The 23,470-nt window shown below is 47.0% G+C and overlaps 1 protein-coding gene across 1 annotated transcript; it reads right to left on the bottom strand.

Moving 5' to 3' along the window:
• Window positions 1-22,580: 22,580 nt before the first annotated feature.
• On the bottom strand, window positions 22,581-22,997 carry LOC130857708 (protein FAM136A-like). The gene has a single exon (XM_057743413.1). The coding sequence runs from the start codon at window positions 22,995-22,997 to the stop codon at window positions 22,581-22,583; it is 417 nt and encodes a 138-aa protein (XP_057599396.1).
• Window positions 22,998-23,470: the final 473 nt, after the last annotated feature.

The following is a 23,470-nucleotide window of genomic DNA, read 5'->3' as shown; positions in this document are numbered from 1 at the left end:
CTGCCCACCTCCAGGCCCACAACTCAGGCTTCAAGCCTAATCTCCAACCCTATCTCTGGAGGGTAGGGGGAGAGCTGGGAACCGGGAATTAGGATAGGCTGCCTGAGCCTTGTTGCTTGTCCCATGCCAAAGGTTGACTGGGAAGAGCTGAGCCTGCTTCCCTCAACGACTCCTGACAGAGCAGCCCAGGCACTGATCTGGGCCGGGATGGAGTGAGAGCAAAACAGCTGAGCCCCACCCACATGGGAGCCTCCGGGGAGGGCGGGGAGCCCCAGCTGGACCATTAGCCCCCCACCCCGCTGGAAGAAGTGGGAAGAACACCGGAGCCCTCGGAGTGCACAGCTGGTCCCTGAGATGCTGACGACAAACCTCTGTAGCAGCAAACCTGCCCTCCAACCCGCCTGCCCCTGCATTCCCCGTGGCTCTGCTAGGAGAGGATTGGGCTGGTCTAGGACAGGCTCACAGCCTCCAGTGCCAGGCGGGGTCCTTCTGCCACTGGGAAAGTTGCCACAGGTGGGAACCCCCTCCGCTCCAGCCTGTCCACCCTCCGATGTCCCCAGCACGTGGAATGTGTACCCCTCTCTGGGCTCTTCCGCATCCCCTCCCCGACCAGCTGGCTCCTTCCTCTTTCCTGATCACCTCCTTCTCTCCTCTGGACACAATCACGAGTGATTTTTGAAACCTCCTTCTGCCCTTTCCTCCACCGGCCCCTGCGCAACCACCTTTTCCCTTTGCACGCCCACCGCACGTATCAGCAGGCCCTTCCTTGCCCGTGCACTCTGCCCTCTGACACTGTTCTCACTGGTCTCTGGCCTCCCAGAGGCCAAATGCAATGGGTCCTTCCAGGTCTCCTTTCTCAGCCTGGCTGCACCATTCCTGCCCTGAAATCCTCCTCTTTCCACTTCCATGGAAACTTCTGTCGAGTTGACTTTGCCCTGACCTTGCCCCACTCTGTCCTCCTCGCCTCAGCCCCCGTCCTCAACCACTCCTTAAACGCAGATGTTCCCAGAGAGCCCAGACACTTCCAGATCTCAAATGCCACCTGGACCCCAAGTCTAGCTCTTTCTAGGCCTTCTTTCCAAATCTCCTCCAAGTCCTAGACCCGCACATCCATTTGCAGTCCTTTAGTGAACATCTCCCTGCGGCTACACTGGCAGGAAGTCTGCAGGCGCCGTCCCCCCAGGGCCTCTCCCTCAATGACCAGGCACCTGGGCTGTCCACTGCCACGTGCCCCTCCACTCCCACCTAACTGGGCTGCCAAGTCCTGTTCATCTCCCACCAGGTGACTCTGGGGTCTGTCCTTCTTTCCACCTGCCCCAGTTCCTGTCCACTCCGCAGCTGCTCTGCTGGCCTTTCAGCCCGCTGCCGCCTGGCCCCTGGCCTCCATTCCCTTCTGCTTCTCCCCACTCACTGCAACACTGAACTCCTGTTTCTCAGCGCCGTCTCTTTGCACAGGCTGTTCCCTCTGCCTAGGATGCCCTTCCTGCCTCACCTGCCTGGAGATCTCCTCTTCACTCCTCAAATCCTCCTCCTCCCAGGAGCCCTGCTTCAGGAAGCCCAGCCAGTCCCGTGTCCTGTGTGCCTGCCCCACTGTCCACCCGCCTCTGGCCTCCCGACTGCTCTCCCTGATGGTGTCCACCCCAGCACGAGCATCGTGTGCACGTGGTCTGTTCCCCTCACTACTCAGATGGCTCCCAGAGCGGGCAGCCTGTCTGACACAGCTCCCTGCCCCCGGCCTTGGGAATGGCCCAGCGCACAGGGGCCAAGCCGTGACTGATGGCTCAGGGTCTCTGCTGTGGATGGAAATGGGGGTCCAGATTGGGAATGGGGGTCGGGCCGCAGGAAGAATCACACCCCCCGCAATTAGGAGCCTAAGAACTTGGTCAAACCTGCCAGGGCGGCGATTAGTGTTCCGATTACTTAGTGAACTCCGTAAAGTACTTTGAACATGAAACGCACTATATAAATGCTAAGCATTATTATGAAAAAGTGAGAAGTTCTCTAACACACCAGGCTGGGGAGCCCCAGGCTAGTCTAGGTAAAATGAACGAGTGCAGAAAAGTAAGCAATTAAAAGGTGATATTTCAGGATTTGCAAAAAACTGAGAGTACCAAGTGGCTGCATCTGCTGGGCACTCAAGGCCCCCTGCCCCCTCGCCCACCCTCTCTGCGTAGCCGTCCCTGCAGACCCTGAGCGGCCTTGCATCCATCTGGAAGGGCTGGGCGGAAGCTGAGAGCGGGGTTGAGAGGGGGCAAGGTCTAGGAAAAGTCGCTGGGCTTGGACCGACCGGCTGGCGGGACCTCTGTGCCAGCGTGTGAGCTTCAGCCATTCAGGCCTCCCCTCCGAGCCCCAGTTTCCCTGAGTGTAGGACAGGGAAGCACATGCAGCCCTGGCATCTCCCGCCCTTGACCCCGCTCACGCGCCAGAGGGCTCTGAGCGGAGGCAGGAAGGGGCGGCAAACAGCCCCAACATTGCCTCCATCCGTGCTGCCAGGGGACCCCAGGCGGGATGTGAGCTTCCTCGTCGGCTCTTGGGGACAGCAACATCCCCTCACAGAACTCTCGTGGTTAAGAAATGAAAATTAGTTACAGATGGGTGGAAAACTGCTGACCAGAGCGCAGGACCTGGGGTTTGCTTTCTGTCTGGTCCCTCAAGCTCGACATGTTGAAACATTGTGGATTTCTCTCTTCCTTTTTCTGGAGGTCTGTCCTGGCATCCAAGGGCCAGGGTTCAAAATTCAGGCCTTCACTGACAGGTTGTGTGACTTTGGGTTCGTCCCATCTTTGTGGAAAAGATAAAGACTCCCGTCTCTGAGTCTTGCTGTCCCCAGTAGAAGCCCTCAGGTCCAAGGCTGGCCTCACGGTAGATAACGCAGGTAAATAATTGTTTCTTTTCCTTCCCTCCCAGCTGGCAGAGCTCAGTGGCGTTGCACACGCAGTTTCATCCAGGCTGAGCTGAGGGCTACGAGAGACGAGAGAAATCCCGTTCACAGCCCCTCTCCCCAGACCCTCCGTCAGAAGCTTCTTATCCACGCACATCTTGAAACAAACACCCAGGAAGATCCAGTCCCAAGCCAGCCTGAGAAAGAGCCTGAGAAACCAGCATGAAGTCAAAACTCTTTGGCCTCAGACGACAGCTGAGCAGAAATGGTCCCCTCACTCGGGAGCGTGGAGTCCCACGCTCAGCTGATTGGCCTCAGTTTGCTTATCTGTAAAACGCGTTCTTTGGACTAGAGGATCCTCAGGTCACCGGCGCTCTGACCTCACTTGTAATTTGCATAAATCTCTAGCTCAGACAACAGTGGCCAGAGTCCTGGGTCGGCCTTGTCCGTGTTGACCTCCCTTTCTGGCCCGTGTAGGTTTTCTGAGGTGTGGCGCTCCCGAGTTGGCCCCTGGGGTCTCCATGGCTGCGGAAAAGGGGGAGAAGCCGGCCCCTAGGGAGAACACGTGCTGCGTGGGCCCTGGGCCCCCAGCAGTCTGTCCCCAGGGCCGGGTGCCCGGTCCCCAGGGCTGGGCGTCAGCGATGGGCGCCGAGGGTGCTGTTCCCAGCCCCGTTCCCAGCGCCGGCCTCTGCCTGATGGCCACCTGGGGGTCCAGCCTCTACTTGGCCCCCACCTGAGCCCTATTCCTGCTTCTCTGGCCTTTCTCCCTGGAGGCTCAGCACCAGGGCTGATGCGGGGCCTGGGCCTCACGCCCCCGGGGCGTGGCTCCGCCCCTCACATGAGCACCACCTGTGAGGCAGGCCATCAGGGGTCCCCTGTGGAACAGACGAGGAAACTGAGGCTCCGTGAGGGCAAAGCCTCCCCCCTTAGAGCACCTGCCGCCCCCCCTCCCCCACACTGGTGGCTCCTCGTCATCCATCCCTGCATGTCTGCGGCTACTGGGCCTCCTGGGGGGCAGAGGGGGCCACCTCTAAGGGGACTCCCAGGCTGGGACTCGGGGCACAGCAGGACACTGGGGGACACGCTAACCGTCACACGTTAGGGGTCAGTCACTGGAAATACAAACTCCGGGGCCCCGCCACGAGCCCCCTGGATCAGAACCTCTGGGGCTAGGACCAGGAGGCCGACGTGTAACGAAATCTCCAGAGGGAATCCTGTTTGGGTCACTAGTTTCTGGGGACTCCTGATCTAGTCTAAGCCCGTGTCTTACAGAGGAGCACCCGAAGCCCCAAGAGGGTGCGTAGCCTGACAGGGCACACGGCCTACGGTGGCCCTCCTCCTGCACCCGTCCTGCTGGGTGTCTTCAGACGGTAAGGAGGGGCTGAGGGATGAAAGCCACCCTGTGCTCAGGAGATCCATGGCGCTGCCGGGAGCTGGCCCACGGCCCAGCACACTTAAGTCCAATAAACATTACTGATGGCCTAGTGTAAGCAAAGCACTGGGCCCTAGCCAGACAGAGCCAGGAGAGGCTTCTGTAAAGAGGCAGCCTCTGAAGGGTCTTGTCGGTAGGCAGAACGGTGCAGTCAGACGGCGGCAGCAGCTGTCCTAGGAAGGTGGGGTGGAACTGCGGAGAGAAAACGTCTCCTTGAGGTTGAGTGTTCACAGGAGGCTGGTGTGGTTACAGTGCAGGTGTGTGGGAGAGCGGGGGGCCAGGAGGGCTGGGGGCACCAGAAGCTCCCCAAGGCGAGGATTTGTCTTTGCATCACAGCTGTGTCCCAGCACCTAGAACAGGGCCTGGCACATGGCAAGTGCCCCTATTTGTTGCAAAAATGAATGAAAGGATGAACAAAGCTGGAAAGGTAAGTTGGGGCCAGGTGATGGAAAGCTGTGGAACACTAAACCAAAGAGCCTGCGTGTCATTTCATGCAGACGAGAGAGCGCCTTTGAGTGTGGGGGGAAGCCCCCTCCTCGTGCTTTGGGAAGATTGCTCTGGTGGCCCGTGTGTGGTGAGTAACAAGTGTGCATTGAACTGAATGGCTGACACAGGCCCCTTGACCCTCAGGGAATCACATGCTCCCAGGGGCCTGGGAACCATCCTCAGGGTTCCCACTGGCAGAGGCTGAGGCAGACAATCATCAGCTTCAAAGTGGTGAATCGCCAAGGCCAGCAAGCCCTGGTCACCAGCCTTCAGAGGCCAGACCTGGCAGAGGATGACTTCTACCTTCTCCCCACTGGCCCCCAACCAAAGGCAGCTTGAGGGGCCTGTGCTCGGATTCAGCCTCACCACAACCCCCCTGAACCCCACTGTCACTGAGCTGCAGAGAACCCAGGCCAGGGCTTCTACTTAAACATCCGTAATGGAAGTGCAGTCAGGTGAATGCTCTCATACCCACCAGTGAGAGCAAAGATTGGTAAAGTCCTTCCAGAAAGGAATGCATATTCACATGCTTGGAACCAGGAAACCTGCTTTTGAGAAACTACCCTAAAGCAATCAGTAGATTTAAGTAGAAAGTTCATCTAGGCATCACTGGTGATGATGAGAAACTAGGAAGTTATTGTTTAATAACAGGGCAATGGCTAAGTAATGCAATGTAATACTAAGCACTAACAAAAACTGCATCTTTGGTTTTTTCTGGCTGTGTTGGGTCTTCATTGCTGTGCACAGGCTTTCTCTAGTTGTGGTAAGCAGGGGCTACTCTTCGTTGCGGTGCGTAGGCTTCTCATTGCAGTGGCTTCTCTTGTTGTGGAGCACGGGCTCTAGGCCCGCGGGCTTCACTAATTGCAGCGCGTGGGCTCATTAGTTGTGGCTCATGGGCTCTAGAGCGCAGGCTCAGTAGCTGTGGCGCACGGGCTTCGTTGCTCCATGGCATGTGGGATCCTCCCGGACCAGGGCTCAAACCTGTATGCCCTGCACTGGCAGGCAGATTCTTAACCACTGCGCTAACAGAAAAGCCCCCAAAATTGGGTTTTAAGGAATGTTTAATGACAAGAAAACATTTATGACAATTTTAAGGAAAGAAATAAGGTATAAAGCTGCATGAATCAAATTACATTTAAAAACAGATATGTCAGCATGGAGGAGGGCAAGCTGTCGGAGTCCCCGGAGGACCTGGCAGCGCTTGAGGAAGGCTGCGAAGACGTGGGCGTGGACTCGGTGGAAGCGGAGGCCGAGGAAGGGGAAGAGTACTGAACAGGAGGGCACGGCTGGCGGCCCCCTGTACTCAGCCCCCAACTGTCATGTTAGAGATGTGTTTACCTATTAAAGTTTCCAAATTAAACCTCAAAAAAAAAAAAAAAAGATATGTTAAATAAAGGTTAAAGTGGAATCAATGAAAGAGGAAAAGGAGAAACAAAAGAGGACATCAATGGAACTAACACTTGAGCGACAAGATTGACCAAAGAGGAAAAGAGAGACATCACAGATTACCAAAGTCAGGAGTGACGGAGGGAACATCATGGCTGACTCTACCAACGCTACAGGGCTATAGGGGAGAACACGGAAAACTCCATGCCAGCAAAGAGACAGCTCAGATGAAGAGGACACATTTCTAGAAATGCAAGTCACCAAAACTGATTCAAGAAGAGATCATCTAAATATTGTAAAGAAACTGAAATAGTAATTCTAAAACTTCACAGAAAGAAAAGCCCAGGCCAAGGTGGCTTCACTGGTGAAATCTACCAAACATCTGAAGAAGAAATAGGGATTTCCCTGGTGGTCCAGTGGGTGAGACCCTGTGCTCCCAGTGCAGGGGACCTGGGTTCGATCCCTGGTCAGGGAACTGGATCTCACATGCATGCTGCAACTAAAAGATCCCACGTGCTGCAGCAAAGATCCTGTGTGCCGAAACTAAGACCTGGTACATCCTAAATAATTTTTTTTCCCTCTTAGAACAGGAACAAGACAAGGGTGTCCACTCTCACCGTTGCTATTCAACATAGTTTTGGAAGTTTTAGCTACAGCAATCAGAGAAGAAAATGAAATAAAAGGAATCCAAATTAGAAAAGAAGAAGTAAAATTGTCACTCTTTGCAGATGACATGATATTCTACATAGAAAACCCTAAAGATTCTACCACAAACTGCTAGCCCTAATTGATGAAGTTAATAAAGTAGGATATAAAATTAATGCACAGAAATCTCTTGCATTCCTATACACTAACATCGAAAGAGCAGAAAGAGAAATTAAGGAAACTCTCCCATTTACCACTGCAACACAAAGAATAAAATACCTAGGAACAAACCTGCCTAAGGAGGCAAAAGACCTGTATACAGAAAACTATAAGACACTGATGAAAGAAATCTAAGACGATACAAACCGATGGAGGAACATACCATGTTCTTGGATTGGAAGAATCAATATTGTGAAAATGACTATCTTACCCAAAGCAATTTACAGATTCAACGCAATCCCTATCAAATTACCAACAGCATTTTTCACAGAACTAGAGCAAGAAATCTTACGATTTGCATGGAAATGCAAAAGACCCCAAATAGCCAAAGCAATCTTGAGAAGGAAAGATGGAGTTGGTGGAATTAGGCTTCCTGACTTCAAACTATACTACAAGGCCACAGTGATCAAGACCATATGGTACTGGCACAAAAATAGAAAGGAAGATCAATGGAACAGAATAGAGAACCCAGAGGTAAACTCACACATGTGGGCACCTTATCTTTGACAAAGGAGGCACGAGCATACAATGGAAAAAAGACAGCCTCTTCAATAAGTGGTTCTGGGAACACTGGACAGCAACATGTAAAAGAATGAAATTAGAACACTTCCTAACACCATACACAAAAATAAACTCAAAATGGATTAAAGACCTAAATGTGAGGCCAGACACTATAAAACTCCTAGAGGAAAACATAGGCAGAACACTCTATGACATCCATCAAAGCAAGGTCCTTTTTGACCCACCTCCTAGAAGAATGAAAATAAAATCAGGAATAAACAAATGGGACCTAATGAAACTTAAAAGCTTTTATACAGCAAAAGAAACCATAAACAAGACAAGAAGACAACCCTCAGAATGGGAGAACATACTTGCCAATGAAGCAACTGGCAAAGAATTAATCTCCAAAATATACAAGCAGCTCATGCAGCTTAATACCAAAAAAGCAAATAACCCAATCCACAAATGGGAGGAAGACATAAATAGACATTTCTCCAAAGAAGACATGCAGATGGCCAACAAACACATGGAAAGATGCTCAACATCGCTAATCATCAGAGAAATGCAAGTCAAAGCCACAATGAGGTATCACCTCACTCTGGTCAGAATAGCCATCATCAAAAAAAATCTCAAAACAATAAATGTTGGAGAGGGTGTGGAGAAAAGGGAACTCTCCTGCACTGTTGGTGGGAATGTAAGCTGGTATAGCCACTATGGAAAACAGTTTGGAGGTTCCTTAAAAAACTAAAAATGGAACTACCATATGACCCAGTAATTCCACTACTGGGCATATACCCAGAGAAAACCATAATCCAAAAAGAAACATGCACCATAATGTTTATTGCAGCACTATTTACAATAGCCAGGACATGGAAGCAACCTAAATGCCCATCAACAGATGAATGGATAAAGAAGATGTGGCATATATATACAAGGGAATATTACTCAGCTATAAAAAGGAATGAAATTGAACTATATGTAATGAGGTGGATAGACCTAGAGACTGTCATACAGAGTGAAGTAAGCCAGAAAGAGAAAAACAAATACTGTGTGCTAACTCATATATATGGAATCTGAAGAAATTGTACTGATGAACCCAGTGGCAGGGCAAGAGTGGAGATGCAGATGCAGAGAATGGACTTGAGGACACGGGGCTGGGGTGGGGGGCAAAGGCAAAGCTGGGATGAAGTGAGAGAGTATCACAGACGTAGATACACTACCAAATGTAAAATAGACAGCTAATGGGAAGTTGTTGTATAACAAAGGGAGATCAACTCCATGATGAGTGATGGTTTAGAGGGCCAGGACAGGGAGGGTGGGAGGGAGTCGCGGGAGGGAGCGGGTATGGGGATATATGTATAAATACAGCTGATTGACTTTGGTGTACTTCACAAACTGGTACAAGAGTGTAAAGCAATTATATTCCAATAAAGAGCTTAAAAAAATAAAATAAAAATAAAAAAATAAAAAAGAAGAAATAACAACAGTCCTTCACAAATTCTTCCAGAAAATAGAGAAGGAAGGAATGCTTTCCATCTCACTCTATGAGATCAGAATTACTGTGATAACAAAACTAGACAAGGACATCAGAAGAAATATAAAACTACAGATCAATATCTTTTATGAGAACAGATACAAAACTCTCAAAAAATACTGGTAAAACAAATCCAACAACATACAAAAATAAGTATACACCATGACCAATGGGGAATTATCCAAGGAATACAAGAAAATGAATTAATGTAATTCACCATGTCAATAGAACAAACCCCCAAACCACACGATCAAGAGGCAGAGAAAAACACTGATTTGACAAAATCTAACACCCATTCATGATTAAAAAAAAAAACCTCTCAACAAATCAGTAATAGAAAGAAACTTCCTCCACCTAATAAAACATCTTTACTAAAAACTTAACAGCTAACATCATATTTTATGGTAAAAGACTGCTTTCTCCTTAAGATTGATAACAAGGTGAGGATGTTCACCCTTCAGCATTTTAAGGAGGTTCTAGTCAGTGCAATCAGGCAAGAAAAAGAAATAAAAGGCGTCCAGATTCAAGGGAGAAGCAAAACTGTCTTCATGAGCAGATGACATGATAGGCAGACCTAGGAGAAACTGGGGGTTCAGTTCCAGACCACCACAATAAAGCAAATATTGCAATAAAATGAGTCACACAATTTTTTTGGCTTCCCAGTGCATATAAAAGTTGTGTTGACACCACACTGTAGTCTATTAATTGTGCAGTAGCATCATGCCTAAAAAAAATGCATACCTTAATTAAACATAAAGTATTGCTAAACAGCCGCCATCTAAGCCTTCGGCAATTTATAATCTTTTGGTAATAGCAATATCAAAGATTACTGATAATATAATAATAATGAAAAATTTGAAATATTGTGAGAATTACCAAAATGTGACAAGGGAGCAAATGCTGTTGGAAAAATGGTGCCAATAGACCTGCTGGATGCAGGATTGCCACAAACATTCAATTTACGAAAAAAGCATTATCTGTGAAGTGCAATAACACAAGGTACGCCTGCATAGAAAATCCTCAGAAATACAGCCCTCCCCCACCACACAAACACCTAGAAGCAGTGAACAAATTCAGCAAGGTCAGCATACAAAAATCAATTAACAGTCCAACAATGAAATTAAGAAAGCAATTCCATTCACAATGGCATAAAAATGCTTAGGAATAAGTTAACAAAAGAAGTACAAGTCTCATACAGCAAAAACTATAAAACTTCCCTGAGAGAAACTAAAGATTTAAATAAATGGAAACAGGTTTCACATTCATGGATTGGAAGGCTCAATATTGGATAGATGTCACATCTCTTCAAAGTGAATTACAGGTACAGTGCAATCCCTATCAGAATCGCAGGGAGCATTTTTTGCAGAAATTGACAAGCGAATCCTAAAATTCAATGGAAATGCAAAGAAACCAAACTAGTCAAAACAATTCTGAAGAAGAAGAACAAAGTTGGAGAACTCAGGCTCCCTGACTTCAAAAATTATTATAAAGTTACAATAATTAAGATAGTATAGTATTGGCATAAGGAGATGTATATGTACACGGTAGGAAAGAATGGTGTTTCAGCAAATGTGCTAGGATAATTATATATCCATGTGCCAAAAGATGAATTTAGACCCTTAACTGACACCTTACACAAAAATTAACTCAAAACAGATCCTGGACATATGTATAAGAGCTTAACATTTTTAGGAAAAAACATAGGATAAAATCTTTGTGACTTTGGGCTAGGCGAATAGTTCTTAGATACAACACCAAAAACACAAGTGGTAAAAGGAAAAAACTAAGTTGGACTTCATCCAAAATTTAAAATCTTTTGTGCTTTAAAAGAAGCCATTAGGAAAATGAAAAGACAAGCCACAGACTGGAAGAAAACTATTTGTCAGTCAGTATATCTGATAAAGGACTTGTACCCAGGATATGCAATTCAGTAAGACAAATAGCCCAATTAAAAAATAGGCAAAATATTTGAATAGACATTCATCAAAAAAGACACATGAATGGCTCATTAGTTATTGGAGAAATATTAGTTAAAACCATTTCACACTGAGATACCACTTCACACTGGCTATAATTTTTAAAACTTGCAATACTAAGTGTCACCGTGGCTGATGGGAATGTATGTTGAAACTTCAAAAAAAAAAAACACACAGCTTTTCAGTTTCCTAAAAAGTTAAACATAATTGTACCACATAACCCAGGAATTTTTCCTTGGGAGCCTACCCAAGAGAAATGAAAAAATATGGCCATACAAAAGTTGGCCATACATAAATTTTCATAGCAGCATTATTCATAATAGCCAAAAATGGAGGAAATCCAAATGATTATCAACTGATAAATGGATAAACAAAATGTGGTCTATTCGTACATTGGAATAATATTTAACAAAAAGGAACAAACTATTGATATATCATAGATGAACCTCAAAATATTATGGTAAGATAAGCTAGATACAGAAGACTTCATACTGTATAATTCCATTTATACGAAATGTCCAGAAAGGACAAATTTATAGAGACAGTGAGCAGATGGTTGGTTGGCTGGGACTGGGCGTGGGCGTGGAGAAGGGGACTGATGCCCTACGTTCTCCAGGGATCCTTTGAGGGTGATGGATGCTTTAAAAGTCAACTGTGGTGAGTGATGACTGCACATTAATTTACAAGTGTAACTTTACTAAATGTCATTGAATTTTACACTTAAAATTTTTTTTTTTTTTAAACATTGCATTTTTTTTTTTAAAGTCGTTATTGAATTTGTTACAATATTGCTCCTGCTTTATGTTTTGGTTTTTTGGCCACGAGGCATGTGGGATCTTAGCTCCCCAACCAGGAATCGAACCCATACCCCTGCACTGGAAGGTGAAGTCTTAACCACTGGGCCACCAGGGAAGTCCCCAAAACAGGTGACTTTTAATGTAAATAAAATTCTACCTCCATAAAGCGGTTAAAAATATATTCACAAAATATACGTGTAAAAAAAGACTGGAAGAAAACATGCCAAAATGGTAACTTCTTTTGTCTTTGGGTAATAGGGTTATGGATGATTTTATTTTCTCCTGTGTTCTTTTCTATATTTTCTAAATGTTCTCAATGGGTCTGCAGTTCTTGGACATTCAAAAAAGAGGACACACACACACACACACACACACACACACGCAGGATATGAGGCAAAACTTGTTTGTTGTTTGCTTTGGTGAGAGAAGGTGTTGTTTTACGGCTGCCGGAAGCTTCTCAAGCAGGAAAAGCAAAGCACATCCCCTTCATTCTGGGCAGAGGCCGCAGGGGCAGCCTCCATACTTATGCACACGGAAGAGTCACAGGTGTTCATCATCTGGACAAAAGCTGTTCCTGGAAATAATCCTTGAAACACAGAGTTCAAGGTCACAGCAGGGGAGACAAGGTGGGCAAATTCATAAACCTCCTAGAAGAAAGGAATTGGAGACTTTGACTCCTTCCCTTTTATATTTTTTAAGAAACATTTTTGTTGACTATAAACTGGATCAGACAAATTGTACACTTTAAATATATGCAGTGTATTGTATGTCAATTGTATCTCAATAACAGTTCTTAAAGAAAAAAAGAAACTGGATCAGAAAGTGCACAAATTCTGAGTGAACAACTCCTGAACTTTCCAAAGGTGAAACTGCCGCTCAGAGCAAGATTCAGAATGTGCCAGAAGCCACCTCCTGCCCCTCCCAGTCACTAACTCTTCCAAGAGGAATTATCCTTCTTACACCGAAGACCCCTTCTTACTGCTGTTGCGTTTATGCGTATAAAGGCACACAGCACGTTCTCTTTTGCACCTGCTGCTTTTCCTCGGCAGCACGCTGGTATCTCGTACATGCTGTTTGTTCTCGTTGCTGCGTCCTCGATATACCTCAATTTTTTTTTTATTGAAGTGTGGTTGATTTACAATGTGTATTAGTTTCAGGCGTACAGCAAAGTGATTCATATATATATATATGAATCTTTTTCAGCTTCTTTCCACTGTAGGTTATGACAAGATTTTGACTGTCGTTCCTTGGGCTACACACTAAGTCCTTGTTGTTTATCTTACCTCAATTTGTAGATAGACATTTGGTTTGCTCTCAGTCTTGACTGGTTGTCGGGCAGGTGTCAGGCACATCCTGGGAGTGGAACTGCCGGGCTAGAGCTTAGCCTCTGTTCAGTTCACGAGATCCTGCTGAGCTGTTACCCAAAATGATTGTACCCATTTCACCTTCCACCAGCAGGTTATGACAGCTCCAGCTGCCCTACATCCTCGCCTACTCACAGTATTGTCTGTCTTCATTTTAGCATCTACGGCAGTTGTAGTAGCACCACATTGTGGTTTTACTTGCACGTCCCCGATGGCTGATGAAGTTGAGCACATTTTCATTTGCTTACTGGCCATTGGCTTTATTCTTTGGTGGAGTGTCTGTTCAAGTCCTTTGCTTATTTTTCTATTGGCTTGTCTGATTGTTATTGGTTTGTAGGAATTAAAAAATATATATTCTGAGTACCACACGTCCTTTGTCAGAAATATGTATGGTAGGTAAATTCTACTCTGTGGCTGACATTTTCATTCTCTTAATGGTGCCGTTTGAAGAGCAGTTCTTCCTTGTAGTAAAGTCCAGTCCATTGGTTTCTTCCCCTTATGGTGAATGCTTTTCGTGTTTTGTTTAAGAAGCCTTTGCTAATCCCAAGACCATGAGGATTCCTGTTTTTTTTCTTCTGAAGAATTTACTGTTTCACCTTTCATATCTAGATCTGCTGTCCATTTGGAATTGATCTCTGTGAGTGTATGGAGTGAGGTGAAGTTCAACATCACCAGAGCCTCTGAGGGTGGGAGAGACAAGGCCCCAGCAGGAGGGAGGGGACGTGGCCTGGTGTGGCCGGGCAGGGTGAGCTGGTTCAGCTCTGGGTGGGTCTCCGACTAGACCACACTCTTGAACTGGCTGCTGCCCAATGCGACCATGGCTACGAAGGGGCTGGGAGCCAGACACACAGGTGAGCATTGGCACAGGTGAACTTGGTCTGGCACGCTGCTGAGGGAGGCCAGGATGCCTATGTGGGCAGAGAGGTGAGGGGTGGTCCCAGCTGAATGGATGCAAAGATCCCTCCTCCTCTCCGGTACCCTGTGGAACCACCTCCAGGCCAGCAGGGGGAAAACAGCTGGGCTGTGTGAGACCTGTGCTTGGCAATGATCCTTCAAGGCCACAATGAAACCCCTGCAGAGGGAAACTGGATCCGCTCCTCACTTCTCTACAGCTGGAGGCAGAATGTCTGGCCCTTTTAGACTGAGTCTCTGAGGCTCTTGGGAAATTGGATAGATGCACGCTTAGTTGACTAATTTGAATATTAAAAAGAGATGTGCCTGAGGAAGTGGGTCACACCAGTGATGTATATAAATAAGTGAATCACTCTTCAAGCCATCAAAATAGTTGGTGTTTGATGTGGCTCAGCTGGCACTTCCTGAGGAAGAGGTAATTCTCCACCCCCAGCCCACCAAGTGAACAGCTGCTTTGAAAAATATTATTCTGGGTGAGTTTCCACTCTGGCATAGGCCAGAGCAGGGGATTGCCAGGAGACCTCCCTCTAAGTGCTCCTCATCCGTGTTGAATGGAAGGTTGCCTTCCAGAACTTTCCACATGGTCTCAGGAGGCTGTTAAAACACGGCCTACCAAAGGAGTGGCAGATCAATTTAAGCCTTGCTCTCTACTGAACAAAAAGGACTCTTCCAAGAGCTGTGCTTGGTTTTCTTCCCCAACCTCAACTCTTCCAAGCTACAAAAAGGAGAAGCCTACCCCTCCTGCATAGCTTTTGGGAGTATGGGGTGGGTGGGGAGTGTGGTGGTAGAGGGCGCGCGGCAGGGCCCTCTCCACTTGCTCTCTCTTTTTCCTGTGACACCCTGGGGGGTCTGCCATTCTCTGTGTTACAAAGGCAGTCACAAGACTGGAGGAGTCCTTCTATTCTGGTAGAAAGAGTGTAGGCCTTAGGATGGATTTGCCTGGGATGAATACCACCTCCATCACTTCCTACTAACTGTGAAATTCTGGGCAGTTTCTTAATCATGCTTAGCCTCAGTTGTCTCATCTGTGAAATGGGGACAATGCCTATCTCATAGAGGACTAATTGTTATGAGGACTAATCAGGATGTGAATCTCGAGAGTCCAAGTATCTTTTTGGAACACAGTAGGTACCCAATAGCATTAGCTATTATTATTACATTTTAAGCTATCACTTCCCTTGGGTGTAGGTGCAGAGCCCACCAACCAGAATAGTGCAAGGGCAGATTGTGGAGCTTTGGCCCAACCTTCTTTGGAAATTTACATCACTTGTGAAGCTCCATTGTGAAATGTCGAAACATCGATGTGGAAGAAAGGAAGACAAAGCCCAGACTCTGAATCAACCAGTAGGTGTAGCGTTTCAGAGACTCCACAGGAGGGTGGGCCCAGTGACTCACCACAGTGATCCTTTTACTTTTCCTAGTGACCAATCTGATTTTTCTATTACATGGCAGTGATTCACCATTTGCTGTCGCAGTTATGTAATTGGGGCTGTTTTGATCTGGGGTGTCTCTATCTGTATTTTGATGTCACCCCTGGGAAGTTTTGGGGAATATTATTTTTCACACACCCTAGTACACAAACCATTGTTGAAATGCCATCCCCGAGAATGAAATCACCTACCTCCTTGATCTCTGAGAAGAGAGTAGCTGAATGGTGGACTGGACCCTAGACTGGGTGTCAGGACACTCCAGCCCAGGCTGACCTTTCTGCAGACTCCCCTGTGTTCCATACTGTCTCTGGCCTCAGTTTCTCCACCTTAAAATGAGATATTGGACTACATCAAACCTAAGCTTTAACGTGCAAGGAATTTACAAGATTGATCTTTTCTCAGTAAGTCTTTTTGCTAGATAAGAGTTCCCAGAGTGTTTGCTACCAAATCTTAAGTGCATGGCACTACGAAAGTGGGTGTGGAAACTAAAGGACAGGGTGGGGGAAACAATGGATTCATGCTAGACTTCTTAATAATAAATTAATCTAGCCTTGCAGAAATAGAGACACAGATATAGAGAACAAACATATGGACACCAAGTGGGGAAAGTGGGGAGGGTTGGGGGGGAATGAATTGGGAGATTGGGATTGCCATATATACATTACTAATAAGAAAAAAATACCAAATTTTACACTCTGAATATATGCAGTTTATTGTGTGTTAACTGTATCTCAATAAAAGTTCTTCAAAAAAATTAATCTAGCCTTGGAGGAATGGTGTTCCCATCATTTTCTCCATCTTTTTTGTGCTATAAATAATAAGCAGTTAAGGATCCAGATGTACTGATACCTTGGCTGCCATTCTGATCATGGACCTCAGCAGACCTAGGCCAGGAAAGAATGGAAGGCCTTTGCAGAGGCAGTTGTTGTACTTGAACTTGCTCTGCTCATCCCCTGGTAGGAGCACCATGTCTTAGGACTGGCCAAGTAATATCAGCCCCTTGGACACATCATTGTCTACCCTGCCAGTAAGAGACAGGGTTGTCATGGGCACTCAAAATCTAAATTTTCTTTTTACTTTTTTCCTCATCCTTAACATTTGTTGGGCTCCTTAAATCTATGGATCGGCATCTTTCAACAGTTCTGAAAAATTCACAGACATGACCTCTTCAAACAATGCCCTTGCCCCTTCTCTCTTACTTCTCCTTCCAGAACTTCAATTAAATGTATTTGGACATCCTCACTCTATCCTTCTGGTCCCTGAAACTCTTTTTCATGATTTTCATCTTTTTGTCTCTCTGTGCTGTCATTTGGATAATTTCTTCTGACCCACCTTCCAGGTCACTGATTCTCTCTTTGCCTATATCTAATTTCCTAGTAAACCCATCTATTGAATTTTAAATTTCAGTTATTGTATATTTCACTTTCATTTTAAAAAGATCTATTTAACTCTTTTTTAAAAATCTGCCAGGTCAGTTTTTTATAGTTCTTTGTTTCCTGCAGATATTTTAAGCTCATATTTCATTTAACATAATATGCACTTTTATAATTTTTTGCCTATCATTCTATTACATGAAGTATTTGAGGGTCAGCTTAGCTGTGTTTTTTCTGCTTATTCTTACTCTTGTTGTCTCATTTCCTTGTGTGCTTTGTTATATTTCACTAAGTGCTGCTTACTATTCTTGAAAAATCACTTATTGGGAATTCTTTTGAGGCCTGGGATGAATGTGACTTCTCAGAGGAAGGATTTGCACTTGCTTCTGCCATGTACCTTGGATCACTTCTCCTCCAAGATCACTTTTTCTAAATTTGCTTCTTGAAGTTTTTGGCCCCTTCAGGTGATGTGAATGTAGGCTACCAGTCTGCACAACGGTTAGTATGTGGTTACAGCTTCCCAGAGATAAACTTTTCCCCTGACCTCATAAGTGTCAAGAAACTGGTCCTTGTAGTGTCTACAGTGGGTGAAGAAGGGAATATTTGCTTCTGGTCGCACTTGGTCTTGGGTGTGTAGTCCTTTAGAGTTCGAGCATAATGGGCTAAAGAACTACTAGATTCCCCACCTTACATGGGCTCTGGGATTTTGAATTCTGATAGGTTAATTTTCTTCTTCCAAGCATAGTGATGAGTCTACTGGCAGTGTACTAAGTCTTGGAAAATTATGAAAGGTGATAAGCCTCCTTGAAACGAAACAGGATATTCTTTCTGCCACATCAGATATGGTACTTGCTCAGATTAAACACCCTGGAATTATAAAAGTTACAAAACCAACTTTAGAGAATTTTAGAGGTTTTTAGACTACAAGATAAATCAGGAATGCTTTCAGCTACAAGTACTAGAAAACTGACAAATAGTGGCTTTTTTCTTAGACAGTAAGAAAGAGGTAAACAGTTGGTGTTATTGGGTCATCTGCTCAAGAATGCTGTTGGGTTTGGGGGATGGTCCAGACTTTTTCTATATTTCCCTTCTTTTGTGTTGACTTCTCCACGTGCTAGTTATCTCATTGTTATAGAATGGCCAGAATAACTTCAAAGATCACGTCCATGTTTAAGGCAGGAAAAAAGAAATGAGATAGCACTAGTCACATCTGACTATTATATCAGGGAGGCCAAAGCTTCCCCAGCACACTCCCCCATGTGTCTCATCACCCAAGATGTGTCCAAGATGTGGAACCTTAAGAAACCTTAAGAAACCAAGTACCTAGCAAATGGAATCAGATTGTCATGATTTCCTGTGCTCCCCTTGGGCTGAGCAATTTCCACTCTGAATACAATTAGAGAGGAAAAACAGGAGATGGGCTGGGGGAGACATCCCATGTTTGTCTCACTGGGAGCGCACTGTCTCACTGCCCACCTCCCAGCAAAGCAGCATAAAATCAGCCCTTTGAGCCAAGAGCCTGCCTTGCTTGGGAGCCTCTAGCAGTGGGCTTCCAAGCCAGAGGATGGTTTTCCTAGTAATAGTTTTTTTTTTTTTTTAAATCCACGCAACGCCTGGAGAGATGACTGCCCTTGCAAAAGTTTCCACTGGGATGCCGATGATGGTGGAGGAGTCCAGATGTTGTTAAGTTCGAGCAAACATGCAGTTTCCAGGCCAGGCCTCTGGGTGATGAAACCCATTAAGGTTTGCTCTTTCCGTGCCAGAAAGAGGTGTAGATGGTGATACTGGAACCAGAGGAGCTTCCTCCCTATTCATGATCCCTTTGGCAAGTCACACCCAGGCATTTTCTCTTTCAGCATAAGCACCAGATAGGGCTAGGCTCCAAGAGGGCACACCTGCCGCACTTTGAAGATGAAGTCTGATTGACATCGGTGGTTGTCTTCCCCTGCTGGGTAGGTACAGTACCTGCCTTTTACAGGATTTGCAGCTGGCCCCATCCTTGGAGACCTCGATCTGGGAGCCCTCTGGCGATTGTGCAGCAATTCCCCCCCCTCCACCCCCGTTTTCATATTCCAACACGGGCAAAACATCTCTGGTCTTCAGTCCTGGGGCCCTGGCGCGTGGCAGTCAGGGCTTCCTGAAGTCGGTGAGTTGGGGTGAGGGGTGGCAGCGTGTGTGGGTGAGCAGAAATCCATCCCTGTGGGGATGTTCTAGGGAGGAGGGGGCAGACTTTCTCCATGGTGGCCTCTCCTGTGTGCCACACACTTCTCAGACCTCAGGCTACCTGCCTGAGCATTACCTCCCAGCCACACCCTGGTTTAGATGCTTCCCCGCAGCCTTCAGATTTCAGTTTCAACACCGGCTCCCGACAGACTCCGCTGACCAGGTGGGTGCTCCTCTCGTTGCCACCCAGAGCATCCACGCTTCTCCTTTATAACACTTGTTATGACTGTTTACCACCCTGCTTTCCCACTGGATAGGAACCTGCTCAGGGGCTGGCACCACATCTGTTTCACGGCCTCTGTATCATCAATGCCCGGCACAGGCATAGCTGGTCCGGAAGCTGCATTTGCTGAATGAATGAATGAAAAATCAAAATCCACAAATGGAAAAATAGTTACTGACACATTGAAGATATTCACGATACAGCATTCAGCTAAACAATCACACCAATGAATGAGGAGCATGAAATTATATCTATAACATGATCCAATCTGTGGGGAAATGCCCATAGGAAAATACTGGGGGCAAAATGGAAAGAAATACCATGAAATGTTAACCTTAATTAATTCTGAATTGTGTGGCTACAAGTGATTCTAATATTTCTGTATCTTTCTGTAATTTCCAAATTCTCTGTAACGTACACTTTTGTTCTCAAAATACAAAAGATGAAAGTCCTTCAATAGACAGAATACAAGGAGACTTGAGTTAAACTTGGCACGTGTTTGCTCACGGTCAAAGCTGCATCAGGTCAGCAAGGATGGAGGAAGAAGCTGGGAGCCTGTATGACAGCTTCAGTGAAGGGCGTGGAGCCTTGAAAGGTCACCCCATGGTCCAGGGCACAGAGATTATTGAATATAGTAAGCTCAGAGCCCTGGACATCCATCAAGGGCACATTCCCAGGCATATCTGGAGGCACGTTGTCTACCCAGTGCAGGCGTGTTTCGTATAGGGCCACCTGTCTGTGAGCAGGAGAATTCTCTGTGGGTGTGATGGTGGGATTTCACCTATGTATCATTCTGCATGGCCTCTTATAACAAAATATACCAGATGGGGTGACTTGAGCAACAGATCCTTATTTCCCACAGTTCTGGAGGCTGGAAATCTACGGTCAAGGTAACGGCAGATTCAGTTCCTGGTGAGGGCACGCTTCCTGGCTTGTAGACAGCCACTCTTGCTGTCTTCACAGGGTGGAGACAGAACGATGGTCTCGCTTCCCATCATGGGGGGTCCACCCTCACGACCTCATCGAAACCTCATCACTCCCAAAGGCCCCACCTCCAAAAACCGTCGCATTGTGGGGTGGAATGGGTTAGAGCTTCAACATAGGAGTCTGGGTGGGGAGGCAACACAGCACTGAGTCCATAACAACCTGCAATCACACCCTCCTTCCAGCACAAATGACACTGTTACCCTCCATGGGAATGCCTCAAAGCATGTTACTTATATACGCCTTAATGTCTTCCTTCCTGTTCTCCCAGGGCTCTTTCTTTGAATTCAGTCATCTGTTTACCTTATTAATTGATTCACTCATTTACTCATTGAATAAAGACCAACAATACAACGGGGAAAACGTGGTCCTGGATTCTGAGTCCCCAGGGCAGGCACATGCCTTGGCCACCATTTTATCCCCACTGCCTACGCCAGGGCCAGGGCTCCCAGTAGGAATGCCCAGTGCACGCAGAGGCGAGGCAGGGCACTCCTGGTGTGAGAAACAGCCCGTGCAGCGACGCCAGGGAGTGAGGGGACAGGGCTGGGGCACAGCACCAGAAGGGGCCCTGAAAGCCAGGCCTCGGGCATTGTGCCTGGAGCGCGATGGACCCTTGGGAAGTCACGCCATCTAAAGGACTTTCGAAAGACCCCACCCAGGGGAGGAAGGACTGGAGAGGAAGAAGACCAGAGGCAAGGAGACCTGTTAGGACACCCAGGATTCCTGGGGTTATGGCAGCCTTTGAGGTCCTTTTGGCGTGTCTGTCTCCTTGTGAGCTTTGGAACCCGACACCACGCAATGCTCAGCTCTGAACGGTGCACAGTGGAACTGCCAGCCCCCGATGTGCACAGCCTGCCTGGTCGAACCTCCCCTGCGCTCTGCTTCCTGTTTTGTTTTTGTTTTTTTTTTTAAAGATTAAGTCTTATTTATGTTTAAAACCAAACCACTAAGAAAATATATCACAGTCTTGAAACAGCAAATAGACAGGCTATATTATCATTTCAAGTGGGTAAAAGACAACAAGGTCCTTATCAAAACAATAAGGTGCCAGAACTGGGGCAAGAACAATGCATGTTGCAAAGGCCCTGGTAAAAGTGGTATTTGGTAACGGTGGGCTGTCCCTTTTTTGCTCTAAAGGAGTCACAGCTTGCCCCCGAGTTGCTGACTTTTTCTCCCTTGACCTTTGTGTTGCCGAGGAATTGTCTCAGTAGAGCTCTGTTATTTCAGGGAGCAAAGCAAGCAATACTGGGTTTAGGCGTTCATTCTCTTCTGTTTTATGAAAACTAGATTTTTCCAAACCCAGTACTTCATAACTCTCTTAACTACGCAGCTAACAAGTCCTCTTTCAACGTTCATTCCTGAACACTAGCATATAGCACAATCAAAATCCCCTTTCCCTTCAAGGGTGAGTGTCACTGCAAGATTGTCTTGTCGCTTGGCTGACTCTGCTATAGACAGCCTCAAGGCCCATCATGGCTGTCAGTGAGAGGGAAGGTTTGCTTCCCCTACGGGCGTGATAGTGTTTCTTGTATTTTTGCAGGGTCTCCAGGCTGAGAGATGTCATGTGTGAGAATTTTAAGAAATGCACATCCACATCTTGATGGCCAGAAATGAATATCCACAAGGACCCTTTCAAAGTTTTTATCCAAACTACCTCTCCCAACTCTACATTTTAAATTAACCTCATGCCCTTGCATATAAAACAATACCAAGCAAAACAAAACCTCAGAAACCCCCTTTCCGCTTCTAAATTAGGGATCTCATAAATTTTGTTTGTGGAAAATGCTGTAGTGATCCTTAAGGTTGGCAACAAGTAGAAACACCTCTCCTCACTCCACCAGATCATAAGCAGGTTATGTGAACCCGCCAGCCTGTTGATATCTGTGTACGTAGAGAATCTGGTACCTTGGAGGGCTCTGGTTTGGTACAAGAAAGACTCCCTATTGCCAGGATAAGTACTTGCCACATGAAATTCAAACTCACAGAAACTCTCCTGTGCTATATCTGACCCAAATTTTAGCACCATTTTTTTTCCATTTCACTTTCTAGAACTGAAACACAAAGGAATGAGTGTCCAGAGGCAAGTAACACAGGCCTTAAACTTGCTGCCATCCTTAATTTCCTTATTCATAAATGTCCCTTAAAGGACCCAAATCCCCATTCCTCTTTTTAAACAGATCCCTGCCCTCAGCCCCGATAGCCAATAGCAGACATCTATTTCCCAATGGATGAGAGAGACTCCTTCATCTTCTTGGTCATGGTTGGGATGAGGTTCATGTGGTCATCCACACACTTGGTCACGCAACTCTCCAGCTGCCGCTTCACCTGAAGCTCTTTACTCCCTGTATCTATTGAATCTTTGGCTTTATCATTGCAATGCATAGTGCACCGGGCCAGGCGGTCCTGGAATTTCTCCAACTCGTTGGTCACCAGGGCCTGGGCTTGAGCCAGAGGTGCATGGCAGCGCTCAATGCACTGGTGCACTTGCTGCATGGACGCCTGGCTGTCCTCACAACAGCCGGCGCTACACCGGAACATAAAGCCCTGCATCTTCCGGGTGTTCTCTCTCTCCAGACTCTTCGCCATGGAGTCCACCGCCTCCTGCACCCGGAGCTGCTGCAGCTCCGCCATGGCGACCCCGCACAGCTCCCAGCGGCGCCGGCGCCCACATGGACTCCAGCGCTCGGCCCGCCCCCTCGCCGCCGCTTCCCGGGTCAGCGCGGTGCGCCCGGCCCGGCCTCCGCCGCCGTCTAGCGTGGGAGAGCTGCTTCCTGTTGAAAGAGCACACCTGGCAGCATCTGGGAAGGCAGGAGGGTCAGTGAGGCCCTGGCGGAGAGGTGCTCCCGGTCCAAGTCCTAAAGGCTGAGTAGGTGTCAGCCAAGCCGAGGGAGGGGGTGAAGGACGTGTCACCGAGGGGCTGCTTGAACAAAGCAGCAGGTGCGAGAACAATGTGACAGGGCAGGCGGCCAGGAGCAATTGTGCTTGGTGGAGGGAGGCCAGCTGAAGCCCGGCTGAGGCTGGGGATGTGGAGCGGTCCCGTCAGGCAGCCATGCTCACCCTGCAGGGAGCAGGGGGCTTGTCTGGGTGGTGCTGGGCGCTGGGCT

This window comes from Hippopotamus amphibius, chromosome 7 (genome assembly GCF_030028045.1).
Source record: "Hippopotamus amphibius kiboko isolate mHipAmp2 chromosome 7, mHipAmp2.hap2, whole genome shotgun sequence".
NCBI lineage: Eukaryota > Metazoa > Chordata > Mammalia > Artiodactyla > Hippopotamidae > Hippopotamus > Hippopotamus amphibius.
The sequence above is the reverse complement of the archived record's forward strand: the minus strand, read 5'-3'. Positions and strand labels throughout refer to the sequence as shown.